The sequence below is a fragment of the Podarcis raffonei genome, chromosome 6 (genome assembly GCF_027172205.1).
Source record: "Podarcis raffonei isolate rPodRaf1 chromosome 6, rPodRaf1.pri, whole genome shotgun sequence".
NCBI lineage: Eukaryota > Metazoa > Chordata > Lepidosauria > Squamata > Lacertidae > Podarcis > Podarcis raffonei.
In genome coordinates this window covers 5,567,807-5,594,875 of record NC_070607.1, presented here as the reverse complement: position 1 = coordinate 5,594,875, position 27,069 = coordinate 5,567,807, and the positions used below count along the sequence as shown (strand labels likewise).

The 27,069-nt window shown below is 45.5% G+C and overlaps 1 protein-coding gene across 9 annotated transcripts in view; it reads right to left on the bottom strand.

The window, feature by feature from the left end:
- Positions 1-21,936: 21,936 nt before the first annotated feature.
- The window catches only part of RASAL2 (RAS protein activator like 2), a 228,769-nt gene continuing 223,636 nt past the window's right edge, over positions 21,937-27,069 (bottom strand). For 7 of the 9 annotated variants that reach the window (XM_053391256.1, XM_053391250.1, XM_053391252.1 and 4 more), the window contains 2 exons: positions 26,228-26,258; positions 21,937-23,407 (listed from right to left, as the gene is read on the bottom strand). In XM_053391256.1, the coding sequence (XP_053247231.1) occupies positions 23,265-23,407; positions 26,228-26,258 (174 nt within the window). In that variant the 3' untranslated portion in view covers positions 21,937-23,264. The remainder of the gene's footprint in view (positions 23,408-26,227; positions 26,259-27,069) is intronic. The other 2 variants (XM_053391251.1, XM_053391254.1) reach the window with 1 other exon arrangement.

Below are 27,069 nucleotides of genomic sequence, written 5' to 3'. Positions count from 1 at the left end.
GCAGTGGGAATCCTGCACACCTTGCCCTAGGTGACAGATGGGCAGATAGCAGCAAGAAGAGAGAGTAGGACCTGTCATCCGCTGCTAGTGAGCTACTCTGCTGGGTTGGCATTGGAGTGGAGGGACACCATCCATGACAGCATTCAAATCAAAGACTGCCCAAAGACTTCAGTCATTCAGCTGTGATGTTATATTAGCTCTTGTGAACCAAAGGCTGGAATCCAGTGAGTGTGTGTACACCAACTGGAGAGCGATACCAAGGTGAACATTGTAAGAGCTTTTAAAAGTAGCAAATGTGATATATTCAAGGGCATGAGCATGGTTGCACAAGGAAAGAAAAAATCCACAGGGGGAAAAACATCTTGCTGCATTATAGAGAAAAACTTTTCTTACTTTCTGCATCCATTCCCCTATTTGGAATGCCAGAATCCAAAACAGTCATAAACTGCATTTAAGGCTTTATCATGAGCATGACTGGAGCTATTGTTGTTGTTATGCTGGCTTTTTTTTAAAATTCCATGCTATGATTCTTCATTTACTGCCCCAGTTTTGCTCTGTAGCATCAAAGATTTAAGAGCTTTGGGGAAAGGCAGATTCTGCAATAAAAACACTTTTTAAGTGTACCATTAGCATTCATACAGTCATGCTTTCACAGAGTCTTCTTAAATGGCTTAGATGCAAACAAAAGGCTTCTCTGTTTTCTTTTATAGCCCCAGCATCTTCTGATCCATTCATGTTTAGCGCAATTGGATTCCAGCAGACATTATCCTTCGAGACGTCTTCATTCTGAATGAAGCTTGCTCTTCCAGCAACTCTCCTCCCCACCCAGCCCTATGAGGCTACTCATGATTTAAAGCAACGCTGCCCAAAGAGGCGGAGAGGCCGATGACAAGGAAGCAGGTTAGACAGATGCTCTAGAGAGCAGAGCCTTTGATGAGCTGGCATCCATTAAATGATTCAGTGTGGCGAAGCGACGCAGTTGTTATCTGTCAACAGCAGCAGACTGCAACCTGAACCCAGGAAAACATGCGCTCAAATGCGCCACTGACCCACAACAATGCAGATACAAATGCCAACATAGAATACAGTGGTACCTCAGGTTAAGTACTTAATTCATTCTGGAGGTCTGTACTTAACCTGAAACTGTTCTTAACCTGAAGCACCACTTTAGCTAATGGGGCCTCCTGCTGCCACCGCGCCGCCGGAGCACGATTTCTGTTCTCATCCTGAAGCAAAGTTCTTAACCCGAGGTACTATTTCTGGGTTAGTGGAGTCTGTAACCTGAAGCGTATGTAACCCGAGGTACCACTGTACAGTGAAACAGTCCCAGCAGGGATATTAGGAAAACTTCCGTCTCTTCCCTTTATCTTCTTCTTGGTAGAGGGAAAAAAATGAAAATCTCATCAACCAAAGAGGCAGGGGCAAGAAATTGTTGGGTCATGGGGAAGGAATTTGCATAAAACCTGCCGACTCTTTCAGAGCTGATGAGGCAAGGTGAGGTGGCTGCCTCAGGCATGTGATGGGGGGGCCATTAAGGACAGCAGATTGAAGGCAGCCTGATATGGCCCTTACTCAGTTCTGCATAAGTCTCATGGAAATGGACAGGCATTGCACAAGGCTTCGTATCCACTATGCAGCTCCGTTCCAGGAGTAAAAGGAGATTTGTTCAGGCTGTCACATATAGCTGCTGGTTATGAACTGCATATGAAGTAATAGTGCTTGCTGTCTTTTAAAGAGCAGAGACCCATCTGAGCCCTGTGGGACTGCCGAGCTGTGATTGGAGCTCAATCTGTGCCTGCTCCTGCAGGTAGAACTTCAAATCATCTGCCGTCATATGATGCCACGTGATGGACCCTGCACATCTGTCAACAAAGGCCCTCCCACCAGGTCCACTTCCTCACCCCAGACCTAGGCAGCGTGAACCATCCTGGGATATAGTTTAATGAACGGTGGTATAGAAATGCGTTAAAATAAATGCATTCCTGTGGGGCACTATTGGGCTTCACCACAGAGAATTGGGCTTCAGGAGAGAAGATCGGCAATGGTGGGGAATCTGTTTGGCATTAAAGGCCTTATCATTATTAACTACTGAAGCTTTAAAAGAATCTAGGACTTTCTGACCAGAAAGCAGTTTAAAAACCGATAGTGTAACACGTAGAGGTATTGCACTAAATTTTGAATATTTATGGATATTTTGTTTGTCTCTAATAAAATAAATACTTCTTGGGGGTTTTTCTCAGTAGGCTCTAAGGAAAGTTGAAAAGCATTCACAGTGAAATTCACATTTAATTAATTTATTGCAGTGTTCAAGTCTAAATTACATTGATAAGAGGGAGTTGCAAGATGTCTAAGATATATTCTTACCCTTCAAAAGTAGCAGTAATGGAAATTGGTTCTTACTGACTGTTATGTACTGAAGTTCTCACCCTGGGCCAGCAAGTGATGTTCAGTGATTGGATGGATACTGCAGATAGTTATGCAAATGAAGGATCGAAAGTGACGTTCAGTGATTGGATAGTTTTAGAAAGTTGTTACAGTAACGTGGTATTGGAGCTCTATATAAGCAGGCTGACTGAGCCCTTCAGTTCAGTTCTGTCCTGGCCTGTGAATAAACAAGAGCTGTTTGAAGAATTGCTGTGTCGTCTGATATGTTCACCCACAACTTAACACTGACAAAACAATTAGCTTGGAACATGATGAAGTTAAAATTCCACTAGTTAATTTATTGTGGTTTCAAGAACAAGCACAAACAAAGTGTTCTTTGGGGATAAAAATCAGTAGAACACTTGATGTTTGGCACAGACTAAAAACCAGATGATCCCAGGTGTGCCACGACTTTCTCGCAGTTCCTTTTTGCAATAATTCATTCCCCTTACCTGATCTCTTAGTTCAGGTTTCCTTATGGCAGGCTTGGGAGAGGAAGTCCCATTACATGTGCACACATAAGTCCTACTTACTGCTACGTGTTCACAGAAGTTAAGAGCCTTAATAAGGTGCAATCCCCTAGCAAAAGTTGGCCCAACACACTATTAAATGTTCTCATTAAAACAAAAAACTACTGTATTTTGTTCAGATCTACAAGTTCACATACATTTCCCCCCTTTTCTGTTGTGACTGCTTTCTTCCCATTCCATCCACATATAATTTTCCCCAGTTTGCAAATAATCCTCTGCTCTGCACTTTATGGAAGCAGTAGTTACCGTATTTTTCGCTCTATAACACGCACCCGACCATAACACGCACATAGTTTTTAGAGGAGGAAAATTCGTAGGCATGCCACCCATAGGCATTTCCTCCATAACACGCACAGACATTTCCCCTTACTTTCTAGGAGGAAAAAAGTGAGTGTTATGGTGCAAAAAATACGGTATTTCATACCTCTCAACAAAGAATAAAGGAATGAGGCTGCAGGATTTACAGGTTCTTAAAGAACTGCCTCATTGATTGAATGAAAATCCCATCTAGTACGGCATTCTGTTTGCAACAGCAGCCAGAGAGATGCCTTTAGGAAGCTCATAAAAAGGCAAGAATCTCTCTTGCCTATTGTCTCTCTCCAGCATCTGGTTATAGAGATATTCTGCCTCTGTATAAAGAGGTTCCATTTCGCTGTTATGGCTAATAATAATTGATAAGCATGATTATCAGTTCATGAATAGTTTTACTCCATTCATTTATCCAATATTTTAAAATAGCCATATGGGCCAAGAACTGGAGGGCTGAATCTTCCAGCGACAAATTAGATTTGGCACCAAAAGTATCGCTGTGGAAGTGTGACCGCTTCAGGGACAAAGTGCTGTTGCAACCACAGAGGGGAAATCTAATTTAAAGTTGTTGTTTAAAAGGAAAACAACTCAATTTGCAAGTTCATGGGTTTGCAAGTTCTGCCCATTCTTGAATATAGATTCCTACATCAACCTGAGAATTTGGGCAGCTGTACTTGAGGCTTAAAGACTGGCAAGCCACATGCTAAAAGTATTACTAGAAACTAAGAGTTACATGCTGACAGAGGCCTGAAGGGCCGTATTCAATGTCGACATCTGTTTTCCCTCCCCTGCCACAAGGGAGAACAATAATAATCTCACTTACGGACTAAGTAGAGAGCTAAGACCATGCGGCAGCTTCTTGGTCTGAGGGTCTGAAGTCAACAACAGAAGCCCTGTCCTCCTTTGCATCTGCTCCCTTGACCTCTCACAAAAGCTAGACTTCTGTCTCAACACACCTGGGAGATTAATAAACTGAAGAGTAGGCATGCAGGAGAAACCCATTCAGCTGGCATTTGAAGCCTTATCTATCAAATCTGCACTTCCCCAAACAATACACCAACTGGCCGGCTAAAGCAGGTGAGTTAGGGAATTCCCCTGCGTGTAAAGACAGGCTCCGGCAAACTGAATTCACACTAAATTCTGATGAATTTTCACTGCAGAAATGCAGAGAACTGTAGTAGTAGTAGTAGTAGTAGTAGTAGTAGTAGTAGTAATTTTTTATTTATACCCCGCCCTTCCCAATTCAAAAACCGGGCTCAGGGTGGCTAACAACAAATTTAAAACATTTAATTGTAAAAGCAGCATAAAATACAGTTTAAAAACATGAATAACAATAAAATTCAAAGTTCAGAAATCAATTTGGGGAAAATCCATCTAATAAGCATTAGATAATCACCAGGGCTAGCTGGCTGAATTAGTCCTACTTGGGCCAGTGAGGAGGCCAGGGGAGAATTAGCTGTGGGGTCTCAGAGCGGGTAATCTTCATAAAAGGGGAGGGGGAGGGAAGGGAAATAAAAGATCAGGCTGAATTCAAATTAAAGGCCCGGCGGAATAGCTCTGTCTTACAGGCCCGACAGAAGGAGGTTAAATCCTGCAGGGTCCTAGTCTCATGGGACAGAGCATTCCACCAGGTCGGAGCCATCACTGAGAAGGCCCTGGCCCTGGTGGAGGATAGCCTGACTTCCTTAGGGCCCGGGACCTCTAAACTGTGGTTATTCATGGACCTTAAGGCTCCCTCGGCCAATAAAGCGAGATGAGCGCCGCAACCCCAGACGGTCACGACTGGACCTAATGGTCAGGGGTCCTTTACCTTTACCGTACCTAATTGTGAGAAATTCTATACCAATGCTCTAAAACCAGACAGTGACAAAACTGACATAGGAGTTCTTTCATCAGAGCAACAAAACCCAGTCCAATAAACCCTGCATCTTTGGTACTTAATTTTGCCATGGCTCAGGTCTTCCTGGAAGCCAATTCTCAGGCTCTTAAGTATTTTGCTTTTCTCCCAGGCACATGAAGGTCAGCAGGGCTCATGCTCAAGCTCTTTACTGTTTTGCATATCCAAATGCAGAACCCCAGGACTCATAGCTAATCTACAAAGTGCAAGGGTCTGTTAGCAGGCTGAGAGAGCAGCTAAATGAAACATTGCACCTAAAAGTTGGTTAACAACTGTTTGGATAAAGTCAAGCACTTAGTGCATCACTGCAGTTTGCTGCACTGTCAAACAACAGTTTTTGGCTCGCATTTAGAACTGTGAACTCCAAGCGGCAGGGCCGGGGCTATTTTTAGCAGAGCACTTAGTTTAATGAAGTTGAACTTGCCTCAAGAGGTTTCCATGAAAAGTCAAAATGCTTTCAGAAGTCTGGAATCCAGAGCTTTCGATTCTGTGTGTTTGCTCAGAGCAAACTTTGTTTCCCTTCACTCTGCAGTTTCATAAAGCTTTGGCAATATTCAAAATCATCTGCCTAGACCACAATTAGACCTATGTCAAATTATATTTTTAAAGTAGGTTCCTGTTTAATTATGGTCCGGGCAGCTGATCTACCGTACTTGTAATATGTATATGCTCATTATCTTTCCTTATGGAACATGTACTATTGTGTGGGAAGGTCAGGAGGAAAATAGTGGGGTAGAGGAAAGGGTTAAGAACTGGTAGCCACTGGTAGCTACTGGTAGCCTTCTGACCCCTGGCTTTGCCTAATCCTCGTTTAAAGCCATCCAAGTTGGAAATGAGAATTACAACCAAACAGCCCACAAATTACAGAACACATATGCGAACACAGAAGTGACCTGTGGCTTTATGATGGTTTTAGAGGACAAGCCTTGGCAAAATAACCAAATCTAAGGTTTGCTTCCGTCCGATCCGCCACTATAAGCTGCAATGTGACGGTAGCTTTTGGGGACGCCATGTGAAAAACTGCAAATTCAGGGATATCCATTTTAATTCTAATGGACCCAAGTTTTATGTGGACCCTGAAGAAATGCAAAGAACCTCTCTTCCCCACTCCATTTTCTTCCTTTCTGCTGTGTGTGTGTGGAGAAATAAGCAGCCGGAGCCTGTGGCGTCCGCACGGCCGTCCAGATTCCAAAAAGGTGAGCGAGACCTTGAGAACCACCACCTGCCACCCAACCACAGCTTTCAGCATTCAGAAACCATGGCAGGAATAGCATTCAGGTGGGCTGCAAGTTCACTGGATGGAAAACAAGTTTTTTCCTATGATGAAATTGCGCTTGAATGCTGGGGAAATTAATATTCCAACCAAAACACTCACCACGCACTCCAGGAAGGAAATGGATTTGTACAACAAATGAGTAACAACTGACTGGGCAACAGCAGCAGCAAAAAATCAATACGTTTGAAATACATACATCTGAAATCAATACACCATCTCAAAAATCACCTTCCCTGTTCCTACACTGCCTAGGTCACATCTTGATTTTCCTGGTGCTCAAACCTGCTTTTTGCCTACCTGGCTTCTGCTGGGCTTCCCCACCTTCAGACCCGCCCCCCCCCATCTTGGGTGGCGCCCACAGCCCTGTCCCAGAAGGCACCCCCCTCCCCTGTGCACTGAGGAGGCGGCGGAGGCAAGTGAGCCGGCACAGGCAGGCAGCCACACAGGCAAGTGAGCTGGCACAGGCAGGCAGCCACACAGACAAGTGAGCCGGCACAGGCAGGCGGCCACACAGTTAAGTGAGCCGGCACAGGCAAGCAGCCACACAGGCAAGTGAGCTGGCACAGGCAGGCAGCCACACAGGCAATGAGCCGGCACAGACAGGCAGCCACACAAGCAAGTGAGACGGCACAGGCAGGCAGCCACACAGGCAAGTGAGCCGGCACAGGCAGGCAGCCACACAGGCAAGTGAGCCGGCACAGGCAGGCAGCCACACAGGCAATGAGCCGGCACAGACAGGCAGCCACACAGGCAAGTGAGCCGGCACAGGCAGGCAGCCACACAGGCAAGTGAGCCGGCACAGGCAGGCGGCCACACAGTTAAGTGAGCCGGCACAGGCAGGCGGCCACACAGTTAAGTGAGCTGGCACAGGCAGGCAGCCACACAGGCAATGAGCCGGCACAGACAGGCAGCCACACAAGCAAGTGAGCCGGCACAGGCAGGCAGCCACACAGGCAAGTGAGCCGGCACAGGCAGGCAGCCACACAGGCAAGTGAGCCGGCACAGGCAGGCAGCCACACAGGCAAGTGAGCCAACACAGGCAGGCAGCCACACAAGCAAGTGAGCCGGCACAGGCAAGCAGCCACACAGGCAAGTGAGCCGGCACAGGCAGGCAGCCACACAGGCAAGTGAGCTGGCACAGGCAGGCAGCAACACCCTCACGTGTGAGGAAGTCTCTTGGCACTTACTCAGGCTTACTTCTGAGTAGGAGGCCGAGTTCTTGGCTGTGTCTCGTCGCTTCTCCCTTTACTCACCTCAGGGGGCTGTTGTGACACCCATCGACCCACCCGCAATGTGCATTCCCCCTGCCCTGAGAATGTACTCAGAGCAAATATAGCACTGATAGCAAGGCAATGCAGACGCCTGGAACACATTCTTGTTTGGTAGTCACTAAAATGAAGTTTAGTCTGTAGCAGCAAGCGAACAAGACCCCCAAGGGAAGCAGCAGAGCACATGCATTTCCCCGGCTTCTGCCGAAAAGAGGGATGGGGCGTGTCGGAGGCTCCCTTCATAAGTTGCTTTATTATTATTATTATTATTATTATTATTATTATTATTATTATTATTTTACACGAACTTGATCTGAAATACAAATGGTTCAACGGAATGTGAGAAGAGTGAACAACCAGCATTGGTAGGGAACCACGAAGGGTTGCAACTAATGAGCAAAACAGATTGGGGAAAAGCATGATGAGAAAAAGCTGTAACAAGAAAAAAAAGAAGCGTTGAACAGAGCAGTAAGAAATGCCCTGGCTCCATCTGGTGGGAGGAGTGAGGAAATGTCCTGCTACCATCTGCATCCCATCCCATTTTCTTTTGAGAAGTTGCAGATCATGTAGTGGAACATCTCTCAACTCTAGTAAGCTCAAGGAACTCGAAGAAGCTGAAAGCTACAAATGTTTAAAAGCTACCAAGGCACAGCCTGTGAAATCAAACTGCCATGATCTGAAGGGTGTTGTTTGTTCCTCTGTCGTGTCAACCAGTAGTTCTGAGCATCTTATGCTTCTGAAGTAGGCTTTGGTTCTGGCAACTTGGCTGAGATGGTTTGCCTGTGCTGGGCTGTAAATATCCAAACAAGCACAGGCTTACAAAAGGGAACTCAAAATCCCAGTGTGCTGTTTCCAGTCCCTTTCCACTCCATATAAAGAGAATAGTAACCGTTGATAGAGCTAAGTACTTTTTTCACATGTGGTAGGAATGACGACCTATTAAACAATTCTGGAATGAAATTTATGAAGAAATCAAAAAGATATTTAAAATATCTTTCAGTAAAAACCTTTTAGGTATAATTACAAACAATATTCCCGACAATCAAAGGAAAGTATTCTTTTATGCAACAACAGCTGCCAGGATACTTATAGCAAAAAATTGGAAAGGGAGAAAAATACCATCAATGAAAGAGTGGCAAATTAAATTTTGTGAATATATAAATCTGGCAAGACTCACAGCATTCATAAGGGGACAATCGGACCAGAAATTATTAAAAGAATAGGGATGTGCTAAAGAGCCTATGAAAAAACATTGTTCTGGAGTAAGCATATTGGTATGTATTGAACGATGCTTTACAGGATTAAAGAAAAAGAAAAATGGTGTAAAAAAGTACAAAGATGGAAGTAATCTACATTAGACACAACAATACAGTAAGAGTAAAAATTTTGAGGTCTTAGAACAAAGGAAGTAAGTCAATATGTAATATATATATATATATATGTAATATATATGTAATGACTAGATTAGAATGATGATATGGTTTTATTTGTAGATGTATGCTTTTTTGTTTTCTTTTCTTTTTGTGTGTGTATGTCTGTGTGTTCTGTTTTTCTTTCTTGTTTGTATAGTATTATTTTGGATTCAATGTTTGTAATTTTTGTTATGATGTTATCATTTTGCATTGAAAATAAAATAATTAAAAAGAAAAGATAGAGCTAAGTACTTCGAAAGCATAAGATGCTACTTCCAAGTCTTTCACCCTGGCAGAAACAACCTGCTGCTCTCCGGCTGTTGGGATCCACTGCCCTATCTGCATCAAAATTAATTTCAGTGCTCCATATTTCACACTAGAGCATGATGGGAGCAATATTGACCCCAATCAGTTTTCTAGCAAATCAACGAACTTTGCCACTAGGAGTAAGCCTCCAGGCTGGCCCATTTATCTAATTCGTTCTTAAACAGAGCAGATGGAGTTTCTTTGCTTAGTGCTGCCTCTCCTGCCTTGGAGCTGTGTACCCAAGTCCAGATCTGGGGCCGTGCCAACGGAAGCAAACAACTTGCTTTGAATACCTTTCTTGTTCAAAGCTGCAGATGTTCTCCCTTGGGCCACTGGGCCTCACAAGCCATGGACATTCTAGAGGTGTTCCCTTTCTGCTGTCTGCAAAGCTATGTTTGCAGATGCAAACTGGAGCTGAAGAGGCAGTGTTTGGCTTTTGCTTGGTTCATGGCATCCTCTGGTTATTTTCCCTATTTGAAAAAACAACAACATGTTCCACAAACATTTCCACCCACGAGAGAGCAAGGGTTTAGAACAGGAGTCAGTTTTCCATAACAAATGCAGGAAGTCTTTTTCATCCGCAGGTGAGGATGGTGGACATCCTCTATCTGGTTTCTTTTTAAAAAAAAGTAGAGAAAAAAGCAACACTGTGGTATATTTTAGCTTCCACTAGTGTAAAAGGTAAAGGTACCCCTGACCATTAGGTCCAGTCGCGGACGACTCTGGGGTTGCGCGCTCATCTCACTCTATAGGCCAAGGGAGCCGGCGTTTGTCCGCAGACAGCTTCCATGTCATATGGCCAGCATGACTAAGCTGCTTCTGGTGAAGCCAGAGCAGCGCATGGAAATGCCGTTTACCTTTCTGCCGGAGCGGTACCTATTTATCTACTTGCACTGGTATGCTTTAGGTGGGCAGGAGCTGGAACCGAGCAACAGGAGCTCACCCCACTGCGGGGATTCGAGCCACTGACCTTCTGATTGGCAAGCCCTAGCTCAGTGGTTTAGACCACAGTGCCACCCGCATCCACTAGTGTTGGAAACCGCTTAAAAGATGTGGTTTCCAGGACAAACTTATAATACTGGCTGGATATACCAGAAGACACAGCAAAAAAGGAGCATCTGGTAAGGGCATGAGCTGTGCTTGGTTTCAATACTTCTTCATAACTAAGCCCATGGTAGGCTGGTTGGTCAGGAAAACAGCCAATTTAAACAATTAAAACAAGTCTCCTATTTTGAAATTAACATTTTAAAAAACAACCCTAGCCAGGTATGACCTCTTAGAAGCTTTTGATACATTAAGCCATGCTATCCTAATGGAGTAGCTGTCCGAGATGCAGGTGGGTGGCCCTGCTTCGCAGTGGACCTAGTCCTACTTGGATGGTTGCTCTCAGAGGGTGATGCTTGGAGAATGCTCTTCAGCCCCATGGGGCATTCAATGTCACAGGGTTTGATTTTAGTCTCCATACAGATGAACACCTACATGAAACCGCTAAATGGGGTCATCCAGGGGATTGGAGTACGCTGTCAGCAATATGCTGATGACACTCAGCTCTACTTCTCCTTCACATCTGCAGGGGAGGCAGTGGAAGTGCTGGACCAGTGTTTTGCCTTGGTAAAGGACTGGATGAGAGCCAATAAACTGAAGCTAAGTGCAGAACAGACTACTAGACCAGATGGATGGGAAATTGCCTCTGTAGCTTTGGGTTATTTCCGGATCCTTTGCTGTCACGAGGTTCAGGTGGCTTCAGTGGTGCAGAATGAAATAGATAAAATATAGCTGACACAAGATATTGGTTTGCAACTAAACTGAAGTCTTTCTAAGGCTAAGATAATGCAAAAATAAACATGCAATGCATGGTTCTCTCTCTACATAAGCAAGGATAGAAAACTCTGTCACTTATCCTACAAATGTCCAGAACTTCGCATTAACAAGGGCTGACATTTTCTCAATAAGAGGAAAAGTAAACAACAAGGCTGTGTTAGATTAGCAGAGTTATAAATATTCATGACTGAAGAGTATAGACTGTGGGAGGGAATAAATAGGAGCCAAATACCAGCCGTATAGGAGCCTAGGGAACTGCCTTCTATTGAGTCAATCAAGCAGTCCATTTACCTCAGTACTGTTTGCACTGACTGGCAGTGGCTGTCCAGGGGTTCAGGCAGGGGGCCTTCCAAGCTGCTCCTTGAGATCCAGCGGATTCAACTAGAGACCTCCTGCAAGCAAAGCGGATGCTATGACCCTTCCCTGATACAATCTTGTAGTGAGATAAAAGGATGGTTTCTAGTGACTATGATTACTTGCTAGATGCTAGCTCCAAGTGGTAGCCCTAAATAATACATATCAGAGTTCATACAGCACCTAACATTTGCTAGGCACTATATGGAGAATTAGTGATGTATGGAATTAAGAGCTGGACCATAAAGAAGGCTGATCGCCGAAGAATTGATGCTTTTGAATTCTGGTGCTGGAGGAGACTCTTGAGAGTCCCATGGACTGCAAGAAGATCAAACCTCTCCATTCTGAAGGAAATCAGCCCTGAGTGCTCACTGGAAGGACAGATCCTGAAGCTGAGGCTCCAAGACTTTGGCCACCTCATGAGAAGAGAAGACTCCTTGGAAAAGACCCTGATGTTGGGAAAGATGGAGGGCACAAGGAGAAGGGGACGACAGAGGACAAGATGGTTGGACAGTGTTCTCAAAGCTACAAACATGAGTTTGACTAAACTGCGGGAGGCAGTGGAAGACAGGAGTGCCTGGCGTGCTCTGGTCCAGTGGGTCACGAAGAGTCGGACACGACTAAATGACTAAACAACAACAACAATACGGAGAATTAAAAACAAGACAGTCTCTGCCCTCACAGTCTAGTGGACAAAAGCAAAAAGATGGGAAGGGATGTTGTGCAGTTGTCATTGCTTTCCTCTTTTCGATGCTGCTCACAGAGAGACGGAACTGAGTGCCCAGAAGGGAACTAACTGCCCATATACATTTCTGAGTGGGGAGAAGGGAACAAGTTATCAGACTCCAAACCTGTGAGTCAGACTTTGGGAGAGTCTTCTTGGAACAGCCCACCCACTACCCAAAGCTGTTCGCCATCCTTCAAGGAAGCAGCAATCACCATTTAAAGCATTCAGCGATGCCGCACTGCATAGCTTCTTCAAACCACAATGCCCCTCCTTGTTTAAAGCATTGCCAACCACCAGCCTTGCTTGAGGAACAGGACAGCTCAGGTGAGTTGTGGAGGAGATGCAAGGAAGGGGCTGGTGATGGTGGCACTTGCCAGGGAGTGCCCCGTGCAGTCGTCTGTTGGCATGGCTCCAATAGTCAAATCACACACGTTCTATTTAACGCATCTACCCAGCCTTCCTGTCTCCTGTCTTTCCCTCTGACCGAACTGGGAGATGGACATGATGAGGTTTTGGGAGCTGCTGGTCATCTTGCTGTTTCTGGCAGGTACAATTGTTTAGTGGGAACAAGTTCTGGGACTGGAATGGGACAGCGTCTGAAGTTGCATCTTAAGCGGGATACATGATTGATTAGGCTTAGGGTAGGAGACATCCCTGCCTCCCCCCCCCTTTAAATGTCCATACTTTGGCCAATAGATTTAGATGTTTGCTTAGAAAAGTCCAGGCTCAAGGTTTTGCAGGTTCTCTCATTACTCCTTCGGTATTCTAAAAGGGGCTGAAAATGCATTTGTTACATTTCTCTGATACCCGAAGTTTGCACAGGTAATACAAAAGAAATGTCTACCTGCAAGATCAGAATATTACCAGCACCAAGCACTAATATTTTCCCCAGAAATTGAATTTGTGGGGGTGGGATGTTTGAATTTTCAGGGGGCCACAGGCTCAGACCCTTTGTCTTTGGCAAATTTGGTCTCAGAGTGGATAGCACCACAGTAGAAGAATTTAAACTGTTTCAGAATCATGACTTCATTAGATTTAACCTAAATTCTAACTAAAACTAGCTACAATTCCTTGTTTTATGTTGTAATTTTGCACAACTCTTAAGTGATTGAATGCAATGTGTTCATTTGCAGCCACCTCATTCATTCAGTAGTTTCAGTCCTTCAGTTGATGCTTTATATAATCACAAAGAACACAACTTTTTTCAAAGTAAAAAATTATGTTCAGGGATAAGAGAACACACTGCACAGTGTTCAAGCTATTGTGCTTGAAAGTAGATAGCAATTTCTACTTCATTAATTCCAGGAAAACAAGAGTGGGTGGAAATAATATCTCCCCCCCCCCAGTTAGAAAACAGCAGCATCTGACAAGTGGATCCCTGGTGGCGTGTGTTCAGAGACCTCAAGAATATGTGTCCCTGTCTCACTCCTTGCTTTGTAAAATTCCCCATGAGCATTTCGGAGGCTGGCAGCAGTTAATGTCCTGACATCCATCTCTTTTTGGTGACAAGTAAACCCTTCCTCTTCTCCCAGATGTTGAATGGAATATGATGAGCCAGTTGCTGTCTTCAGTTGACTCACACACTGGCGACACTTTTGAGTTCCCTTTTGAGAATGGTGCTGTTTTTTATACTGTTATGTTCAATTATTGATGGTTGATCTGTTTTCCATTTTGTGTATGTTTTTAACTGTTGTGCTGTGAAAGGCAATTAAGAAGCTGAACAATTCACTGTCCTTGGCACCATCCAAAGTAGCAGGGATGACAAGAGCTTCCCAGGATACTGTAACTGGCTTAGAAGATGAGCTCCGAGGGTCTCACCCTGCGCTTGTCCTGGGCCTAGAAGACATGCGTCAAAGCTCTCTAGGCATGAGTCTGGGCGCTTTTTTGTTCGTCCCTCCTCTTTCCCCAGGAAAACCCACTCTTTAGCACTGAATCAAAACAAATGTTAATCTCCAGAAAACCCAACAGACATTTCCTCCAGTTCAGTGGTCAAGACTGGGTTTCCCCATGGAAAGCGGCAGGACTTTCAGAAGTCTGGATGAGCCCTAACAATGGGCAGCCAAATACTTTTGGGAAGCTTCCAAAAGCACTCTGAGCACTCAGAATAGTACCTTGTGCGTGGGTGTGCATGCATGCGCAAAGTATGTTTCTTTTTCTCAACACCTAAAACCAAGTTACCTTGGTTCCATTTGCTCCATGTCTTTCTGGACCAGGTGCTGGAAGAGGAACGAGAAACATCCCTGGCAGTGAGGCGGGATCCAAAAGCAGAGCCAGCTTTGCCGATAGCATTGGAGGCGCAGCGAGTGGGATGGGATCTGTCATTGGTGGCTTTTTTGCAGGCAGTTCTGGGAATTCTGCACAGCCTGAGGGGGATTCTGGGACCACCAACTCCCAGCCAGGTACCATATTTTCCCATGTATCTTATACATGACTCCTATTTTTTTTTTAACCCCAAATTAAGAAATTAAGTTGTTCAGCTTTTTTTGGGTGGGGGGAGGTCACTTCTGCCAATTTCTCTCTCTTTTTTTTAAAGAATATTTATTAAGTTTTCCAATTTTTTAAACAAAACAAACAAACAAAACAAACAGAAACATTAAACAAAAGCATAAAATTCATAAACCATACTTTTAAATAACAAATTTCTCAGACCTCCTCATACTTCTCCTTCTTGTATCCCAATTAAGATTATTTGTTCAGCAAATCCTTCATTTAAAGCATTACAGCTTGTAACATTACCTTATTTTTCAAACCCTTTCCCCCCCCCCATCTGTGTTCTTATATATCATTGCAGCTAGAAACCTCTCAATTTCAATCCAACACCATCTAACTTTCTTAAATTTTACAATATTTCTGTAAATTCTGCCAATTTCTCACCTGCCTGCCTGCCACTGCCAATCGCTTGCCACAGCCACTGCCGATTGCGCACCTCGCCGCAGTTGCCAATTACCGTATTTTCTGCACCTAGTTTTTAGAGGGGGAATGCAAGGGGAAAAAAGTATTTAAAGGGAGCGCTGAGCAGAGCCTTGTATGCATCACAGGCTCTGCACAGCGCTCTCTTTCACGAGCCGCCTGGAGCGTGTGTGAGTTGCTTGCAGGCTTTCCCCTGAGGACTGTCACTGACAGGCTGCCCTTCTCCCTCCTCAGGAAAAAGCCCCCAAGAGCCACACACACACTCCGCGCGGCTCTTGGGGGCTTTTGTGGGAGGTGGGGGAAGGGACAGAGCGCACGATGAAGGCTCCCCGTGCCCTCTGGAGGCTTCCGGTGGCTAAGCCAGAAGCTAGAACAGCAAGAAGGAGTGCTGTGCAGTGCTCCCTCTAACTGTTCTGGCTTCTGGGATAGCCGCGCAGCCTGCATTCGCTCCATAAGACGCACACACATTTCCCCTTACTTTTTAGGTATCTGCCCACTCACCGCCACCAACAGCCCACCCACCCACTTGCCGCAGCCGCCAATCACCCGCCCAATCGCCGCTGCCAATCTCCAGTTTGCTGCTGCCATTAATCACATGTCCCCCCCCTGCATTCACTATCCGTTTATAAGACTACGCCCAACTTTTCCCTCACTATTTTAAAGCAAAAAGCATCGTCTTATACACGGAAAAATACGGTATTTGGGACAGCTTTCTTTATTCAAATAACCCCATATTAAAGAATCTCAGGGGTGTATGAACATCATACACCTAGCTTTATGAAAGCTGGTGAAAGGCATCCCATTTGGCAACTAATCTCCATTTTCTTGCTGATGCTCTCCATACAGATGCCATGTACCTTATTGTGAAAGTGGACTTGGTTTCATCGGGCACAGTATCCATTTCTGCTCTGAATCAGCCACTTCTGAAGGAGGTGAGGTGCAAGAGAAACCGCTGGTAGTAACTGATCACAAATTTTGGTTTATGAAAGCATCCTTCTCCCATGCCAATAATCGGCCAGGTAAGTAATAATGAAGAACTGGGTGCTATATAGCCCATAAGGAGATTTCTGCCACCCCAATTTATATTCTGAAAAAACCCAAGAATGTCTGTGCCCCCTGGGATGGCATTAAGACCCATTAAATATGGCCTCCCCACGCCAGTGCAGTAAGATGGCTCATCTATTTAATATACATGTAAGTGAGTAAAGTAAAAACTAAGTTTTGGATCACCTGAAAGGAAAGCCCCCACTCCCTGAACAGTGTCCTCTTTAAAATGCTCAAGCATCATATCCAGTCCAGTTTTAGGGTAGACAACCTAGACCCTTATTCATTTCTATAAAAGCTGGTCTGAGCCCAGCCCAGGAAAATACACAAAACACTCTATTGTGCCAAAATCAAGGGGCTGTGACGGAAAAGTTTGTTTTTGCTGGGCAGGTTAGGTCAACAAGTGTTTTCTTTTTCTTTTTCCCTGCCAGCAAACGGTTAACGAATGGCAGCCTCTGATTGGCCGAGGTTCCAGGAGAGAGGTTTGAAAAGGAGAGGATTTGGAGAGACAGTTCTTTAGGTTGGGAGTCAGGTTGGGATAGGAGGGAGAGTTGGTTCTGGGTAGAAACATCCCCTCTGAGGAATATATCACAAGCTGGAGAAAGGAGTCTCTGAGCTTAGTGTGAAGGACAGTGTGCGGTGTCCTGTGAGAGTAATAGGCCAGGAATTAACTGGGAGGCTGAGGCAGAGCCAGGAGAAGGAGAAACTGAGAGAATACAGTCTACTTAGGTCTCATTCCTGTCAGGAGGGGAGAGATTCCAAAAAGAGAATAATAATAATAATAATAATAATAATAATAATAATAATAATAATAATCTGGCTGGGTTTCCCCAGCCACTCTGGGCAGCTTCCAACAAAACACTAAAATACAACCAGGAGACTCCCAATCCAGTTAAGAGGGGTGTGGAGACCTCTTGGGTCTGTTACATGGAGTACCTCAGGAGTGGGGTTGTCCAAGGGGTGTGTAACTGACAGAAAATACCACCTTGTTTAAGAACCAAAGTATTAAGTGGCAACAGCTGGGCAACAACTGAGACAGAACTGAAATTAACATTATAATCCGAAGTACCCTATGTTTTACCCACTTGTGTCATAAACTTCCTTTGTTTAATAAAATCTTTATTATTTATTTGATCAAATCCTGCCTGAGACTCCAAATTGTTAAGTTTTCCCTCACACAAGAAAATCTGGGGTAGTTTGTAGGAATTCGTGGAATTGGTCTTCTGTGAGGGGGGTGCACTATATTTAGGCGAGGGCAGGCCCAACGGCGATAGGGGGAAAAGTGCCGTTGCGCCGTCGTAGGGGCCAGACAGGATGCTGGGATGGCTGATAGAGGACACCCTGATGGAGAGGTGGACTATGAATTGCAGTGGCCCAAATCTCCATTTCCTTATTAATTTCTGCACAGACTGGCAATTGTTGGCATACCTTGTCTCTCGAAACTACGTTTACTGGAATTTGAGGTGGGGGGAACCTTCTATTACACATAAAAGGATGGACTAATTAGTGAGGACATTTCCTCTGTGATAGCTTTGTATACTGGAAAAGCATAAACAACTATGTGAAGCTCTCACAGAAAAGTTCACTTTAGGTTAAACTCCATTCTTGGAATACTTCACCTTTTTTTTTTTTAAATAAATGTTTATTAAAGTTTTACAGAACATAAAAACATAAAAAACATAAAATCTCATCACATATAACAAACAGAAACAGCAAACAAAAAATACACACTTGACAAAGAAAAGAGAAAAAAGAAAAGAAAAATCCACTTTTAAATTTCAAAATTCCATGTCCCTCTTTCCTGACCTCCTCACATCTCCCCTTTTTGTATTCCTCTTTATTCCGTCAGATTCAGCAAATTCTAACCCTTTTTCAAACCTTGTTTATAATTTATATATTTCCACTTACTATGTCTCTAATTTCCCTTATCTTGGTCCTTTACTCCACCTTATATACTTTGACATAATATTATTCTAGTCATACCCCCCTTCTCCTTTTTTTAAAAATTCATCTTTTCATAGCTCTTTTAACCATATCCCAAATGCCCTGTTACCTTCACATCCCACATCATTTTAACACTCAGACATTTTACAATGTTTTTGTAAATAGTCCTTGAACTTTTTCCAATCCTCTTCCATCAATTCTTCTCCCCACCTTCTTTTTTAATGTGCCAGGTGCAACAGATGTTGGCAGGTTTTCTCAAAGGCACCTTCCACTTGACATGGGTCACCTATAAAGAGAACAAGTAGACCTAGGAAAGGCCTTTGCTCAGATGCCACCTGGACCCAGAGGAGAGAAACTGCATTGTCATTTTGAACCATGGACTGATCATTTCCAGATCACTGGGACAGAGATCAAGAGGGCGTTAGCAATCAGAATTACTTACCTGCTTTAACCTGACTATCCTACTTTCTTGTACTGGTGAAACTTGTTATCATTACCATATGCTCTCGAGATCTTTAACTTTTATATTCTGCTTTATTTTCCTTATACACAACAAAATGATTTTGTAAGTGACTTTGTATATTTTGGATTAATAGAAAGCCATTGCAAATTTAATTCAAAATAGGCGGAGGGGAAGAAATGAGCAACAAGCACATGCCATGCCAAATAATTAACCCGTAAGAAAGGTTGCAAAGCCATACTCTAACCCAACCCCACTTATGTCCAAGAAGTTCCAAACACGGGCTTGTCATCATCAAAACTGTATTTCAGAAAGTATACCAACAGTTCTCTATTGTTAAATCTGTAAAATAACTTAAAATGTGATAAAATGGTAAGACAAATAAAATGATAAGACTTTTAAGACAAATCAGTTTTTATTAGAAGTTGGATCCATGGACCAATTCATATCACAATTTGAGCGTGTTCATCTTATATGTTGTGGCCAATTCAAACTTTTCAATACCCCTTCTTGGAAAGAAAGCACTTACAAGTGTAGAAATTGTGATGTAACACACAAGATAAGATTGCGTGAATGTTGCTGTATGGGCACAAGGTATAGAATGGATGGCAAATCTTGTCAGGCTACAACTCCCACCATCCCTGGCCATGGGCTTGCTAGTCAGGGCTTGTAAAGCTCTATACAATATACCCCTTTTTTCATTTTTTAAAATTTTAATAATTTTTTAAATGAAAAAAGGTGAGGAAATCAAAGTGCATTTCACCTAGATTGCCACAAGGTGTCACCATATCTTTTTAGATCCTGGAGTTGTGCAATTTAAGGCAACCTCAAAGCCAGGGGTCAGTAACAGTTTTCAGCTGTGGGCCGGTCCACTGTCCATAGCTGTCAACTTACAGAAAATAAGGGACCAGCAGCCAAAATAAGGGCCTCACCTGTTCCAGGCACTCCAGTTTTCCTGTCCTCCTGCAGTCTGGTCAAACTCACGCTGGTAGCTTAGAGAACACTGTCCAACCAACTTTGTAACCAGAGGTTCAACTGAATAGAATTTGAATTACATGCACCACAAGGCCTATGCAGCCTCAACTTAAGATGGTTCCCTGGCCTGCCTTTGCACTGCAAAGTTTGCAGCAGCACATGCAACAAAATGGCGTCCAGCATTCAAAAAAACCCCTAGCTTGCATTAACTAGCCACACACATGCAAGCTCCACCCCCCAGTCATTCTTAGACTTCTTATTGGGTGAGCAACACAGCCAAGCAACACAGTTGGAGCCTCCCACCTCCCTGGCCGGCAGGGAGGGAGGGAGAGGAGCTGCTTCCTTTGAAATTTAAGGGACATTTAAGGGACATCCATCAATAAGGGACAGCAGCGGGACATGGCACTGGAATAAGGGACTGTCCCTTCAAATAAGGGACACTTGACAGCTATGCCACTGTCCCTCAGACCATGTGGTTGGCTGGACAATATTTTTTTTTGGGGGGGGGGGAAACGAACCAATTCCTATGCCCCACAAATAACCCAGAGATGCATTTTAAATAAAAGGACACATTCTACTCATGTAAAAACACGCTGATTCCCAGACCGTCCATGGGCCGGATTGAGAAAGTGATTGGGCCGCATCCGGCCCACGGACCTTAGGTTGCCTAACCCTGCTCAAAGCAGACCAAAAACTAGGATGAAAAATAAAGGACAAAACTAGGCATGGTATAGCTGCATCAGTGCCCGTTCTCCATCTCTTTCCTTTCTTTTTCCAAACAGGCATGGGGGGCCCAATCGCAATCAGGATATTGAAGGGAAAGAAGGGGGGGGGAGATCCTACTCTGAGTAAAGCTCCTGATAAAATTCCTCCCCCACCAGTTGCTTAAAGGGAGAGTGTGCAACCCTGTTCAAAACAGACTGCATACCTACTCCTGGACCAGCTGACACCCCCCCGACCAACACTATGACCTTTCAGCATGCCCAGGCCTTTTAATGCTGCATTTTTGAGACATTCTCAGGGTGTGGGTTTGAGCCCCACATTGGGCAAAAGATTCCTGCACTGCAGGGGGTTGGACTAGATGGCCCTCAGGGGTCCCTTCCAACTCTGTAATTCTGATTCTATGTTTTGTCTTGTGCTGGATGTTGTGAACATGCCCAGTCATTCAGATCAGCCTCAGAGGCCCTGCCCTCAGTGTCCCCTGTCTACTGAAGGAAGGCAGATGGAGACTGGAAATAGGGCTCTCTCTATAGTAGCTCCTGTTCATTGAATACCTTTCCTGACGCTAGCATTTTGACAGAACCAGCTGATCTTCTTTCTTGCCCAGGGCTTCCCCTGCTTTTCCTATGCTGAGTTTTAACAACTCCTTAGATCTTGAGGTCTTGTACTCTGCTTTTACTGGCAACTATTGATTATATTGGTTTTATGCATACCACTCTTGCAGCCAATAACAAAATATTAAATATGGTCACCCACATTCTTTCCACTACCGACCTCACACATGGGTTCGTATCATCCATAGGCTCCCTGGGGCCTAATGAAAAGGGAGACAGCATACATGTAATGTGACTAAGCCCACATTTCCAAGTAACCACACCCAGTGTGGTTTAATGTACATATTAAAACAGTATGGGAGACAAAGTGGATCATTTTGGCACCTCATAAGCTGCTGGCTACAGGACAAAACAGCAGTCTCTTAGCAAGCAGTGCCTTCTGAGCGCTGGCCCCCAAGAAAGATGAGAATCACCTAAATAAATCCAGCCCCATACTAGCAATGCATTGCAGGACACCATGAATAGCTGAAGGATGCTGAGAGGGTCCAGGACCTGTCCATCTTTTCACATAGGTTGCCAAGGTGACTTGAGACTAAAACCACGTGGGAAGCTGAACTGAACTTCCTCCAGGAAAACATGGAACTGCTTTGCCATAAACTGCCATGAATCTATCTTGAGCAGGGCTGAGCCAAGATATTTTGGCACCCAAGACAAACCCCCTCATGGCAGGGTCTAACAGAATTTGAGCTGTACACCAACTCCATTGAAAACTCAGATCTGCTTCGAATGATGCACAAAACCTGCCACTTTCGCTCATGGGCCCTGTAATCCTGAGGTCATAAAAGTGCAAGGCTTCATCAATGGTTTGTTCGACAACTCAACATTTCAATTTCTAGCCTGGATGAACAGCTAAAGTTTCCTTCTGAGATTTTTTAGGACATTTCCACTCACCCCAACTCACATGGCTCCATCTTTCATCAGTGCAGACACAGGCTGAGTCCAAAGTGTTTAAAGTTAAAGTTTATTTTGTAATTCTTTGTAGGAATATCAATAAAAGACCTCAAATGTATCTATATCTGTACATATACAAGAAACTGTTCAAAAATATTCACAGAACAAAAATAAATCTTCTTTAGAACAAACCCAGACAATGAAATGCAGAAGTGGTCCAGCATTACTGGCATAAAAATACAGGCTTAGAGAGGGGAACGGGGAAACAAGGTATTGTGTGTTAAGGGGGAAACCATATCAAAATAAATTATTCAAAGCTAACATTGCAAACGAAACAAAACAAAACAAAGGAAAGGGGAGGAAACACTCCTGTAAGATGACCTTCTTGTTAAGGCCCAGGAGGCAGCAGAAAGATTGTGAAAGGACTTGTGGAAGAAGGTCACACCAAAACATGCTGTCTCCTCTCTTTCCTCCCAAAACTTTTGGGATCTAAGTTATTGGAAGGATAGAGATTTCTCTGTACCAAGATCAGAATGGTTTGGGGAAGGGGCTTGACCAAGATTAGCAAAAAGCTGCCTCAATGGTCCCCAAGCCTGCCTGCCTGCCACTGGCGGACGAAGGTGGGGGCGGGGGGAGGGCGGCCCACCCTGGGTGCCATCCCGGGTGTGTGTGTGACATCACGGCTGCCCCTGCCTGCTCATCGCTTGCTGTGCACTCCCCAGATGTTTGGTGCTCACTAGCCACACCCTATAATCTGCGACGCTTGCTGTGCACCCCCCTTACGTGGGCAGCGTGCCACGCCCCCGGGACACGCACCAGACATGCCCCCGGATGTATGCCGCTCCCCAAGCAGGTAGCTCCACCACTGCTGCCTGCCTCAGAGAAGAGGTGGGATCGGCTGCACAGCTTCCTTTGACGGGGGGAGGGAGGGAGGTGGGATGGCAATCCCGCCTTCCCCCCTCCCCCCGTCAAAGGGAACTGTGCAGCCGATGCCGATCCCGCCTCCCCCCCCCCATCAAAGGGAGCCACAGGCAGCGCAGTTGGTGATGGCTGCCCTTAGGGGCTCTGTGCTGCTATGGCTCCCGCCATCTTGCCTCGCCAAAAGACATTCTGACCTTGGTACAGAGAAATCTCTCTTCTTCATCCCCAAAGAGAAGGCAGAAGAGAAGAGCAGGGAGGAAAGAGAGGAGAGAGCCTGTTTTGGTGTGACCTTCTTCCCCAAGCTCTAGTTGTGCAGCATTTCTGCTGCCTCCTGGGCAGGCAGGCAGGCAGGCAGTCTGGGGGAACGTTGAGGCTGTGGTGTGGACAGGCTTGGAGTGGGTGGGAGAAATGAGGAGCTGGCAACTGAGAGAAGTTGCAGTTAGCAGCTGCTGTTTTTAAATTCACCGTTCTCCGTGATGGAAAGCCTGGTGGGGTTGGTGGGGGAGATGCCGTTCCGAGCCTGCATGCTGTAGTGTTCCTTCACTTGCGTTAGGGCACTCATGAGCCGCGTGTTGGCTGAGTCCAGAGACAGGATTCTTTTTTCCTGCAACAAAACACACTGATTCAGATCAGAACTGCCTGGCTTCACTGCAGCGAGGCCTTAATGACTTCACAACCTGCAACATCTGGGTCTCAAGGTGAGCAGCAGTTCTCTAAAGGAGGGCTGTTGCTTTTTCGCCATAGGCTGGCCAGGGCTCTGCAGCAGAACAGAACAAGCCTGCCTCTTTCTGCTGCCCAGCATCTGTCCTGTGGAAGCTGCCAATTAGCCACGTTTAAAAGCTGATTTAGTGGTGGATCATGTAAGATCACAGAGGCAGAAGTCAGCAGGGAGATTCCTGGAGATTTAATGGGTTAGTTTTTGAACAGAGGAAAACAGAAAAAGGCAGCAGGAGGATATGAGAAAGAGAATTCTAGAGTGGAGGTGGAGTATGGATTGGGACCCTCCAGAGACACCCTCCCACTGAGAGAGGGTTTGCAATACACCCCAGGGACACTGAAAATTATAAATGCGGATAGATGCCAGCAGTGTGAGGGTGCAGCAGCAACACAGGAGCGGGGAGGGGGGCAGAAAGCAGCCCAAAGCTGGAGGGAAGGAAGTATGCATGACAGGAAGGGGCAAGGGGGAAGAGGGAGAAGGAGGGAAGTTTGTGCGAAGGGTGGCAGTGATGGTAGGGTGATGGGGAAGGTGGCACTGATAAGACACAAAAACCAAACAGGGCGCCTGGCTTCTTAGACCCATTCCAGCTCAGTTACTCCAGGACTCTGCAGAATCAAAAAGCCCTTTCTGGTTTTGATTCAGAAACTAGGGGCTTTTGCGTTAAAGAGACAAGAGAAGGCCGGGGACATGATTGGCGGACATGTAAATCTCTGGTACTATGTGGCAGGGGAGAACCAAATCAAAGAGGCACAAGGACTTGCTTTGGTTTAACCTTAACTTCCAACAAAAACTGGCAATCGTGTCAGGCTGGCCGGCCTTTGAGTGGAAAAACCACGGGTTGTGCTTGGGCATTCCTGTTGAAACAGGAACTGATGCAACATGCAAGGGCTCTGTAGGGCTCCACACAAATGAGGGAAGGCAGAACAATGTACAGAGGGCACAAACATGAAGGAATGAACACGTCACTTCCCTCTGGAGACAAAAGGCAGGAGACACACTGAGTGCTGCAGTTGCTGCACAAACTCTGCTGGTGGGTAGGGCACAAGCCCTATGGCAATGGAGAGAGGGGGCACAGCAGGAGTGGCAAGGTCACTTCCAAAAGCACTACCTTAGCCAAAGGGGTGGGTTTTCCAGCACCTCCTCCCAGATGGGGCTGCTCTGTGTAATCTGAGGCCTGAAATTCCGAGAAAAGTAGCCTGCGCTGGAGGACAAAGGGTTTGATATGCAAGCCTGCTGCTGATGTATGCTTCTGGCCTTCAGGAGAAGCAACTCACAGTTACCAACATTCATGCGAGAGCTTCCATATTTCTTGCTAAATTCAGAACCCTTCGTGGGCTGGGTAGTTTGGGCTGCTGGGAGCCTTTCACTCATTTACTTCCCCATCATGTCCAAAAGGGACGCGGGTGGCGCTGTGGGTAAAAGCCTCAGCGCCTAGGGCTTGCCAATCGAAAGGTTGGCGGTTCGAATCCCCGCGGCAGGGTGCGCTCCCGTTGCTCGGTCCCAGCGCCTGCCAACCTAGCAGTTCGAAAGCACCTCTGGGTGCAAGTAGATAAATAGGTACCGCTTACTGGCAGGAAGGTAAACGGCGTTTCCGTGTGCTGCGCTGGCTCGCCAGATGCAGCTTTGTCACGCTGGCCACGTGACCCGGAAGTGTCTGCGGACAGCGCTGGCCCCCGGCCTCTTAAGTGAGATGGGCGCACAACCCTAGAGTCTGTCAAGACTGGCCCGTACGGGCAGGGGTACCTTTACCTTTACATGTCCAAAACAGCTCTCAGTCATGGGAAAGCACTGCAATCCATAAGGAGTATGTGCAGCACACATAAGCGATGCATTTGCGAAGACACTATCCCACTTTTTAAGGCACTACTGCACAGAGGTAATACTTTTAGAGGGAGCAATCTGTCTCTACATAGAGGAAGCCTGCCTAAGATCAGCTCTCTTCCTGACTGAGGTCCTTCTCCCTGCCGAAATCTATCAGTTCATTCTCGATAAAAGGAATAACTCCAAAATATCTATCACAAAACAGTACTTTGAAAGGTGCCAAGCCAAAGTCTCTGACACCAAATGAGAATGCCCAGCACTAGAGATGCTAGAATTTCAGAATCCGGGTTCCACCAACTGGATTCGGGGAGGGGGGGGGGTCTGATTATGTTAAGCCACATTTTAGCGTCCGGCTCAAAAAGCCCTAAACATGTGCACAAAGGGCCTATGGGAATCAATCTGGGGGAAACAACTTCCAGTTGCCTCATGACCATCCTTATAATTAATCTAGTTAATTTTTCTGAATCAGTTTTAAATTATATTAAGAGGAGCTCCCTGCATATAACACACCATACTTCCATTGTTGACTCAGAAAGAATGACTGCAAAATTGCAGATGAAAAGCTCTCACTGCTGCTGAAATAATCCAGCAAGGTCTCTTGTTTAAGGTTGACCCTGCTTCCGCTGGCATATGAACATGGGTGCATTTGTCCCTTCTGTGGCGATTCAAATTCAAAAACAAAGGCGTGAGCTTGGGAGTTCAAGGGGAGGGGCGCTGACGACACCCCCTCCGTCCAAAAGCAAGCAAGGGGCAATCCAAGCTTATTCCAAACTGTCTGTGGATGAGGCGCAGGGAGCGGCAGGAGCTGGAATGTGTAGGGGGAGGTGAGTGCGCCAGGCCAGGGCAGGGGGGTGCTCAGCTAGAGAACTGATTGGGTGTACTTGCCTGCTTGAATTATCTCATCCCCATTTAAGACCTGTAATTTAACACAGCAGTGATGTCACTTGCAATCACAAACGGAAGCTCAGTGCACAGTGAAGCTCTGCGAGTTCATGGAGGTGTGCGGGGGGGGGGGGTAGAAGTGACATCCAGGGTCCCCCTTCCCCATCCAGCAAAAAGAGATTGACTAAAGAAACAAGAACTGCCAGGGGGGTGAAATTTGGGGCAAATCATCCTAAAAGCTGATGCTACGAGGATGAGGGCTCCTTGCTTCAGAGCACATGGGAGGGAGGGTAAACCAATGGCCACATGCACTTCAGCAAACCAGCAACGACCGAGTTCAGGGCTTTTGCTTCCTACCCCTCTTGCAATGGCCTCTCATATAGTCATGGTGGCTCCAGCCAGGTTCTTGGTTGCTGCGGGAAACTGAGGCAGCTCTGATGCATTCCTAAAGCCCTCAGCCATCTTCTGGAGAATAACCCATGAAATGATTAAGTACTGGGGAGTTGCGTCCAGAGCTTTAACCAATGGCATGTTTCTGTCACAAATCATTTGGGAGTGGTGCCCTCCACATAGAAACAGACCTTATTCAGCCCAAAACACTCTGTTTGAGTCCTCAAGTTAGACAAGCGGCTCTGATCGAGCTGCTGTGTAATTAACTCAGTCTTGCAAAGAAGTACTTAGAAACTACTAGCCCTTCTGCCTGTACAGATTGTGGCCCCAGAGCAAAAACAAAAAAACCCCCTTGCTTCTGGAAAAGTTCCCTGGAGAAGATTTACACTCATGACAGGAGATCAGGCAATACAGTCATACCTCGGGTTGAATACGCTTCGAGTTGAGCGCATTCG